The sequence below is a fragment of the Dryas octopetala genome, chromosome 3 (assembly GCF_963921425.1).
Source record: "Dryas octopetala chromosome 3, drDryOcto1.1, whole genome shotgun sequence".
NCBI classification, from domain to species: Eukaryota; Viridiplantae; Streptophyta; class Magnoliopsida; order Rosales; family Rosaceae; genus Dryas; species Dryas octopetala.
This window is the reverse complement of record NC_141368.1, coordinates 19,357,403-19,367,286: the sequence shown is the minus strand read 5'-3', so window position 1 is coordinate 19,367,286 and position 9,884 is coordinate 19,357,403. Positions and strand designations below refer to the sequence as shown.

Sequence of the window (9,884 nt, the reverse complement as noted above, 5' to 3'; positions counted from 1 at the left end):
AGTATAATACTCGAGGTTTGAGTATTGTAGTTTCCAGTATTCTCAAGGTAGATGCTGCTGTGATAGACTCGGGTTTTGGAGCGTCACAGGCCAACTACCAATCTACCTGGTTTATTAATAAAAACTAAACTGGTAGCAAGAGTATTCATTCCTGGTTATAACAACTTTAGATCGGAAGCCAAAACTGACATCTACCAGCCAAATTGTAAAACCACCTCCAAAGGTTTAGGGGATCGAAATCCAAGGTCATCAATAATGTGACCCCTTACTCTTACGTCATCAAACAAATCATTTATCACAATAACGGATAAAAGCCATGCAATAGATGGTAACCAAAAACAATTAATGCAACTTTTACATGCATCAATATTTACTTAGCATAATACATGCAATAAAAGGGTCTCTAGCAGGGTGTGAGCTTCTCCCTACTTGGAGTCCAAAGCTCGGCTTGATTCTCACAAGTATAAATCTAACTTAACTAATTAATCATGCATTAAAACCTTAAAGAGAAAGTAGAGATTAAATACTTAGTTATAGATCTGCTTAGCTTAATCTCCACAAATAGAATTGTTAAAACAAAAATTAAAGCCTAATAAGTAATTAACCTTAAATTAAAATAACTTAACCAAGCTCAAGAATCTTACCTAAAGACCTTACCTAAGCGAGCAGAAAACTTGGCAGAGTTTCCCCACAAATTGCCAAAATCATTAGATGGTGATGTTCCTAGCTGCAAATTAAATCCTTTAGGCACTCAAGAAAACAACCAAATAAATATTTTAAACTTAATTAAGAGACTCTCAACAAGTGACTTGTCTCAAGAAAGCTTTGGAAAGCTTTGGAAAGCTTAAGGTGTGAAGAGAAAAAAGGATAAAGGGTCTCTATTTATAGGCACAAGGGATTGGGAAGTTTCTCTAAACCTTCAATGTGAGACAAAATACACTAAAAAGCACTAACAAAAGGGTTAAATCCAAACCGGGTCATGCGGTACCCATGGGTCGACGCACGGGTCAGAATGTAAGAAGAAACGGAGTGGGGCCACTACAACAAAGTAGCCGTTTAGCGGGGAAACATTTCCTCGCTAAAGGTAAGCTTATCCTCGCTAAAAGTTTTTGGCGAGAATTTTTCATTCGTCATCAACTTGTCGCTGTATCGCCGTCGAGGAAAGTCTACGGCGACGAAAATCTGGATTCCTCGCTATCCTTTTCCAGCGACGCTAAAAGTTTTTCCTCACTAAATCTTTTTTGCGAGCATATAATTCCTCGCAAAAAATGAATTAATTTGATGCAAAAAATATTAAAAACGTCTGCAAATAATTTTAGTGACGACATTTTTTTCCTCGCTAATGCTAAAATCCTCGCTAAAGTTTAATAATCAATTAATATATTGTTTTATAAAACAAAAAAAAATTATTTCTTTTCAGCAACACAATGCGATTTCCTCGCTGTAAGTGAATTTTAGTGAGGAATTGTATCCTCCCTATAGGTTATTTAGGGCAAGGAATTAAATCTCCTCACTGTAAGTGACTTATTGTAAGTGACTTATGGTGAGGAAATCCCATATTTTCCTCACAATATGTTTCCTTTGGCGAGAAATACTTTCCTCGCTATAGGTCCTCTACAACGAGAAATTTTTTTTTGCCACCAAAAGTTTGATATTTGATAGATCATTTTGTAGTTTGTTTATATTTATTGATAACCAAATAAGACAACAATTAAAACAATATATAACATATATCAACACTAGTTCAAACTAGTTTCACAATGCCATTAAACATTCAATAGGTCTCCTAAATTAAAAGTCATAATTAAGTACAAAAGGAAAAGAAATTAAAATATTGATCACTAGCTAAAATAGAGGGAATCATCATTAAGTGCATGAAAACTAGTACTTAGTAGCCATCATAGAGGGAGTCATAATTAAGTGCATCAAAACAAACACTTAGTAGTCCTCAGCCTTTTTGATCTTCTCCTCTAAGACTTTCATTACTTTACTTTGATGGTCTAGTTGTTGTTGCAGAGTCTCAAAAATATGTTGTTGAGCTTGAAAATCATCCTCTAACTCTTACTCTACAAAATGAAAACCAACATGGACAGCAGATAGCATGTTCAATTCAAGTGCTTTACTTACAAGATAAACACCCCTAAAATTTTGAAAAGGAAGGATGAAAATACCACTGCAACAGAATATACACCACATTGAGAGAAATCTAAAAAATGTAATTAAACCTTTATGTAAAGCACACCTACACAACTGGAACATAGTGGAGAATAAACAACAATGTAATTGGGCAAGTAAGATGATCGAAGCCTCAGATTAATAAATCAAAGAGAAAGACATGCTTGAGAGTTCAAAAGGAATAACAGCTATAAAATGAAAACCAACCTATATGGACAACATATAGCATGTTCAATTCAAGTGTTTTACTTTAAATGATAAAACACCCCTAAACTGTTGAAAATGAAAGGAAGAAGATCCTTCCAGAAGAGAAGGCAACATTTCAGTAACACACCCCAAGATACACTAAGATGTCGATTCGGTCATCAATGCCAATATCACATTTCACTTCAAGCAAGAAAGTAAATTTCTATATGTATATTGCAAAAGTAGAATTTCAGCCTCCTGATCGAATCCTAATATCAGGGAACAAAAATTAATCTATTTCCCAGCAGCATGCTCTAATATATCCACAACTACAACCCCAAGAAATTAAACTAAACAAAATGATAGCACATGTAACTAAGTTATATAGATAAAAAAAATACAGTAAAACATCAGAAGAACCTTACCAAAACAAAAGATAAAAAAGAAGAAGCTTATTGAGGAGGTCGTTGGCCTGACATGTACATATTCATGAACTCCTCAAACTTGTCGCTCCTCTCCTCAGACTTTTTGATCTTCTCCTCCAAGACTTTGATTACTTCACTTTGATGGTCAAGTTGTTGTTGCTGAGTCTCGACAATCTGTTGTTGAGCTTGAAGCTGTTGCTCTAACTCTTTATTCTTTTGAGTCACAAATGCTCGAGAGTGAGATTCTGCAGGTCGAGGGCCAAAACCACAACCCTTTATGTAGCCAGATCTGACCCCAAGGACTTTCGCACATATTTCATCATCTGTCATTGTTATAGTCCCATCTTCAAGAGTATTCTCATTCCGCATAGTAATCATCTTGTCCTAGAAACCATAACACTTAATGATCAAAGACCATATATACTTATGTACTTAATGATCAAAGACTACCATATATACTTACCCACATAACTTTTGCTTAGTAATCATCTTGTCCTAAAAATATTGAAGAAAAGGAACCAAAGACCATATATACTCACCCACATAACTTTTGCTCCTGCATCCCATCCATTTTTCTCATTTTTATGTTCTGTTTCAAAGCGATCAATTGCACCTTGCCTCTGACCAGTTTCTTCAGCCTAAGCACATTCATACAATCAAAGTTAAAATTAGTTTATAACTTTTATATATAAAAAAGATTTGCACATGATTAATTTTAGTTTATAATTTTTATATATAAAAAAAAAAAAAAAAACCAATGATATCTTACAATCTCTTCTTGGTGCGCCATAAAAGACTTTGACCCAGCTTTGTGGTTATACTTTGCCTCCGACCTATTCTTAGTATTTTTCTCTGAGCGTTCCTGCAAATAATTACAAAATAAATTGAAGCAATTCTCAACAAATCCACACAAAGGGCCTGCGAATAGAGGTAAGAGGAGAGAGTACTCTTAAACAAAAAAACAAATAAGCTTTAAGACAAATTAACAATTTTACCAGGAACTTTGTGCTTGAATAGCGTGTACAAAGGAAATCCCATTCTTCCTGAGTAGATACATCAGGATGTTTGTTTTTTCGGGCCTCATCAATTGTTGGGTACTTAGCAAAATGCAACTTCAGCGCATGTCGGAAATCACAGAATCGTCTTTGAAACAGCGTATTAACACATTTTTGAACATGAGGCAGCGACATATCAATGTCATACTTACTCTGTATGGAACCAAATTCAAGTTAAACCCATGAGACATTAATTTAAAACTGAAGTGTAAGTGGCAAGCTGATAATTTATTGCAGCAAATAAAATAATATGGACAATGTAATATCAGCAGTATGTATGGAAAAAATAAGATGTTTTGCAAGAGGAAATGCTATTAGATTTTTTCATATAAGCAATGTAGGTAATCATTCAGTGAAGAAAAAAAAGGAAAAAAATTACTTACTGTTAGTTTTGCAATCATCTTAGTCTTGTCAACTTGATCTATATCCTTCCATTTCTCCACGTTTAGTGGTGCACAAGTTCTGACTGTGAAGCCAATTTCATTCACAAACATACATGCATTTGGACCAGTAGGCCTCCCATTCTCACTATTCAAAGTAACTGGTATTTTTCCTTTAAGCTGAGTCTGAAGTTTATCAGAATTAAGTCCACGAGACTTTAATCTGACTTTTTTCACAGCACCTATATCACACTTATTAATTAATTATTTGTGGATGCATAAATTTCTCTTTTATTGACATAAAATATAACACATACCGGTACCACTAGTACTGCCCTCAGTGCCAGCTGATGTCACAATAGCAGCATCCTCATCTTGTGGAGTTTGCGAAGACACCTCATTAGTAGTTTGGAGAAGACTACGTTTTTGGTTACGGGTTACCATTATGATTACCTGCTATAAAGACATGCAATTATAGTGCACAAAGAAGAAGGCAATACTTTATTTTTTACTTGTTTAGAAGCCTTGACTGTAGGAATTCAATTCATTAATAGGAAAAAGGTAATACACAGTAAGGGGGGCTAAAATGAACCTAACCCCTCAAAAAACATGCAAGCTTTAAAAAGCCCCTAAAAAACAAAACAAAAGAACAAATACATCTATCAAACTTAATCACTATCATTATCACTCTCAAAAACTCTTTCACCTTCACTGTCATCACCTAATGGAGTAACTTCTTCAGTAACATCATTTATAAAATCAGTAAGATCATCTTCTACTACCCTTATATTGTTCTCAATATTTGAACTAATGATCTCAGGTTCAACATCTATTCGATTTAATTGGGGATTTTCTAGATCATCTGCCTGAACATGCCATTGCATATCATTGAACTCTTCTTGGTAAGCTTCAGTAGTAGTCGCCTGATTACTAATGTCATCTACCTCTTCATCTACATTTATCTCTGGGACGTCCCACAAATGTCTGTATTCCACTTTTTGTACAACTTTCCAACTAGGACCCAGCTTATAATCATCAAGATAGAACACTTGTTGTGCTTGAGTAGCAAGTATATAAGGATCAGTCTCATATCACGTAGAGCTAACATTAATGCTTGTGAGATTGTAATATTTTTGTATTCTCCTTTTACTTGAGTCTGTGTTAAACCACTTACACTTGAATAGAAACACCTTATAGTTCATAATGTAAGTCAATTCTACAACACTCAGTAAAACACCATAATAATCCTGACTCCCACCATTGTGTTCTCCTGGGACAAGGATTCCACTATTTTGTGTGGTACGATGATTATCAAGATCTTTAGTGTGGAATCGAACTCCATTAACGATGCATCCAGTGTACTTATGAACCCGAACATCAGGTCCACAGGCCAAAGAATAAAGTGAATCAGTAGCTTCCACTGATCTTGTATGCCGCAAGTTCTTCATCTATACAAAATAATTACATACATATATAACTACCTTTTAAAAATTAAATGAAGCATGTATGTTATTCAACTAACAGAGGCATGGATAACTTACACGATTCTCAAACCACTTAGGAAACTCAAGCTCTTGTCTTTTATATAAATTGTTTTGACTTGTTAACTTCAAAACATCCATATGTTCCCTAGATGTGTAAATTAACAATTAAACTATTAAGTTTATATATTCCACAGAAAAAGATAAATGAAATACACACGAAAATTAACACTTACGTCAAATACGGTTGCAACTCTTCACAGTTGTGGAGCACATACCAGTGAGCATTATCAACTTCATTTTTTTCCATCAGCATATATTTTCTTCCAGAAATCGGACGAGCTTTTTGAGAGAACACTGACAAACCACCTTCTTTTCGATTAGACACTACATCATCATTTCGTTCATCTTGATTAAATCGCGTTTCAATGCCATGAAAGTACATAGAACAAAACGTTATTGCTTCATTTACAATGTATCCTTCAGCAATTGAACCTTCTGGGCGAGCAGTATTTCTAACATATTTTTTTAATGTTCCCAAGCTTCTTTCTATCGGATACATCCACCGATACGTAACAGGGCCAGCAAGTTTGGCTTCTTGCGGTAAATGGACTGTTAGGTGAACCATTATATCAAAAAATGCTGGAGGAAAAATCCTTTCCAGTTTGCATAATACGAGAACAATATTTTTCTCTAGTCGTTCCAAGTCAGACAGATTTAGAGTTTTAGAGCATATATCCTGGAAGAAAATAGATAACTCAATCAATGCTGTATACACATCCTTATCTATATATGGACGAATACCAACCGGGAGAAGACGTTGAAGTAAAACATGACAATCATGGCTTTTTAATCCATATATTTTCCCATCATCAATGCTTGCATTCCTAGAAATATTAGCAGCGTACCCATCAGGAAATTTGACAGATTTTAAAAACTTACAAAAATCTTTGCGCTGATCTGCTTTCAATGTATACCTAGCAGGAGGTTTTCTTAATTTATTATTCTCTTCACTATTAAGATGTAGTTCTTCCCTTATTTCCATATCAGCCAAGTCAAGCCGAGCCTTATCTGTGTCTTTCGTTTTTCCTTCAATGTTCAACAATGTCCCAAGGACACTATCACAAATATTTTTTTCTACATGCATAACATCAATATTATGTCTCACCTTAAGCTTCGACCAATACTCTAACTCAAAAAAAATACTCTTCTTTGTCCAATTCAACTCCTCCGGCTTTCGTTTTCGCTTCCTATCCACATTGTCTGGATGTTTACCGGGCTTAGAACTTCGAATCCGATCTAATTGCTTTAATATATCATCACCGGAAAACACCCTTGGAGCTGGTCGATTCTCAGTTTTACCATTATATTCTTTACTTTTTCTCCATGAATGATTTTTTGTTAAAAATCGGCGGTGACCCATGTAACATATTTTACCCCTCAAACCATCTGATGTTATATCTTCATTACAAACAGGACATGCCTTATAGCCTTTTGTGCTCCAACCAGATATGTTCCCATAAGCAGGGAAATCGTTAATAGTCCATAATACACATGCATGCATACGAAAACTTTTCCCAACAGACACATCAAAAGTTTGAACACCATCCTCCCACAATTCTCTTAACTCATCCACTAATGGTCGAAGGTACACATCAATGTCCTTTCCAGGTGCTTTTGGTCCTGGAATAAGCAATGCCATCATAGAAAAAACCTGCTTCATACATTTCCAAGGTGGCAAATTGTACGGCACAAGTATAACAGGCCACATACTGTAGTTGCTGCTCATATTTCCAAATGGATTAAATCCATCTGTTGCAAGGCCTAACCTGACATTTCGAGAGTCTTGTGCAAACCAGGGATAATTCTTATCAAACTCCTTCCACTCTTGTGTATCTGCAGGATGTCTGAAAACACCATCTTCATTTAATCTTTTTTCTTTATGCCATTTCATGTCAGTAGCAGTATGCCTAGACATAAATAACCTCTGCAACCTCGGCTTTAACGGGAAATAGCGCAATACTTTTTGTGGAATCTTCTTCCGCTTATCATTACACGGTTTGTATCTCGGTTCATCACACTCAGGACATTTATCAAGAGTTTCATTATTTTTCCAAAACAATGCACAATCGTACTTGCATGCATGAATAGATTCATACCCCAAACCCAATTCTCGCAGCATTTTTTTTGCCTCATATGTTGATGCCGGGATAATTGCTTCTTTTGGATGAGAATCTTTCAAAACTTGAAGCAACATATTGAAGGATTTATTAGTCCAACGACCGAGGACCTTAATATGCATCAACTTTACAACAAAAGAAAATACAGAAAACTTCCTACAACCTGGATACAGCTCTTGTTTAGCTTCACCATATAAATAATCAAATTTTTGAGCATGATCAGGTAAATCCTTACCGCTGGTCTCCTCTACATCTGTTTCCATATCAATAGGCCCTCGCACATCATTTAACAAAGAAATAATCTCATCATTATTACCATCATCATCTTCATTATCAGTTCCAGTGTAATCTTCTCCTTGGTTATTAGATGCATCATCAACAGGGTCACCATGAAATATCCATTCTTCATAATTGCGTGCAAAGCCATTAACACGTAGATGACGACGAACTACATCTAAAGTATGAAAACTTCCATTTTGACAGTTACGACAAGGACATCGTGTCTTACTTTCTCTATTCAAATGTTCTTTGGCAACATTAATGAATAAATTGACTCCATTAATATATTCCTTACACAACTTATTTGGTAAGAACATCCAACTCCGATCCATCCTAACAAATAAGTACCATCAAATTTAATACGAAGCATTAACAATACCTCAGCAAAATTATCACAAACAATCATCAAATATAAAATAAATATATACAACTGTAAGAAAAAATGAAAAGGGAGTGAATGACTAAGGCTAAATGTATTTTATTTATTGCTTGAAACCTATTTTTGACTATTTTTTACAACCTAAAGTTAAAGAACTATTAAAAAAAAAAAAAAAAGGTCAAAATGACAGAGTATTTTTCATTCATGGCACAAATTAAACAATTTCCATCATATAAAGATTTAACTTTAAAAAAAAATAGTGTACATACTCTCACCGGAACATGCAATTAGATTTTTTACTTCTTTTGTTACTAAATTGAGTTAAGTGGATTTTAATGTGTGCATCTAAAACAATACAAAAGTATTGCACATTTTGATAAATTAAAACAATATAACTTACTCTATCTGTGTTTCCAATAAGTGAGTATGCTTCAAAGCTATAGTAACTTTAACTCTCCAGCTAATGAATACGTCTCACCTACACAAAATTGAGAATAGATTTCATTAGTATAACATAATTTAAAATGTTAATAGAAATAACAAAAAGAAAAGAAAACAAAAAGTAAGGAATAAGCAGAGCCACCTTGAAAAATTAGCAAAAATGTTAATATACATCTCACCTACTTCTAATCACCTTAAAGAGCCACCTTGAAATAAATCAATACGTAAAACAATGTGTAGGGAATGAGTTGCAGAGAAAGAAAGAAACTAAAACTAAACTTTGGCAATTGTATTACATGTGATAGCCCAATAGTATATGTATAGCCTCAGCCCAATTTTGTATCCATTAACTTCTTGAAATAAATATTGTGCTATATATATATATAAATTGCAGGGTCCAGAAGTAGTACTCTCTCAGAATCACTCTCTGGGTTGCAGTAAGAGTATGGCTATGTGGGTGTGGCCATATAATTCATTGATGATCATGACGACTGCATTATTACAGTTTATTTCTTGTATTAGTTTGGTATTGTTGTGCAGTGGCAGTAAAAGTACTAGTACTAATAGAGAAGAGATGAAATCAGAGGGTGTGAATTATAATCTAAGTAAGGTAGAGCTATTAGGTGCGAATGTAAGTACAGGGAACAATAATGGAGTTAAATTGCAGCTAAGTATAGAATGAAATTGGAAAAAAAAAAAAGTTAAACTAATTACATGGAGATTGAATCCCTTTCAATTCCATTCCATATACCTTATTAAATTAATGGAGTTCACTACAATCACATAACTCAAAAAGCAACAAATGGTGGTCCAGAGAGGAAGCAGCAAAGAAAAAACAAAACAAAAAGACAAGACCATGAAAACTCAATTGCAGCAAAGAAAACAGAACATAAAGACAAGGCA

The 9,884-nt window shown here is 34.4% G+C and overlaps 1 protein-coding gene and 1 pseudogene across 1 annotated transcript; both read right to left on the bottom strand.

Moving 5' to 3' along the window:
• Nucleotides 1–2,813: 2,813 nt before the first annotated feature.
• On the bottom strand, nt 2,814–4,449 carry LOC147291621 (uncharacterized). The gene is made up of 5 exons (XM_086235991.1): nt 4,225–4,449; nt 3,782–3,994; nt 3,556–3,648; nt 3,326–3,424; nt 2,814–3,170 (listed from the first exon to the last, which is right to left on the bottom strand). Exons 1-5 carry the CDS (start codon nt 4,333–4,335, stop codon nt 2,814–2,816), a joined length of 873 nt encoding a protein of 290 aa, XP_086092117.1. The 5' UTR covers nt 4,336–4,449.
• Nucleotides 4,450–4,889: 440 nt separating this feature from the next.
• LOC147291620 (uncharacterized) lies at nt 4,890–8,493 on the bottom strand (annotated as a pseudogene).
• Nucleotides 8,494–9,884: the final 1,391 nt, after the last annotated feature.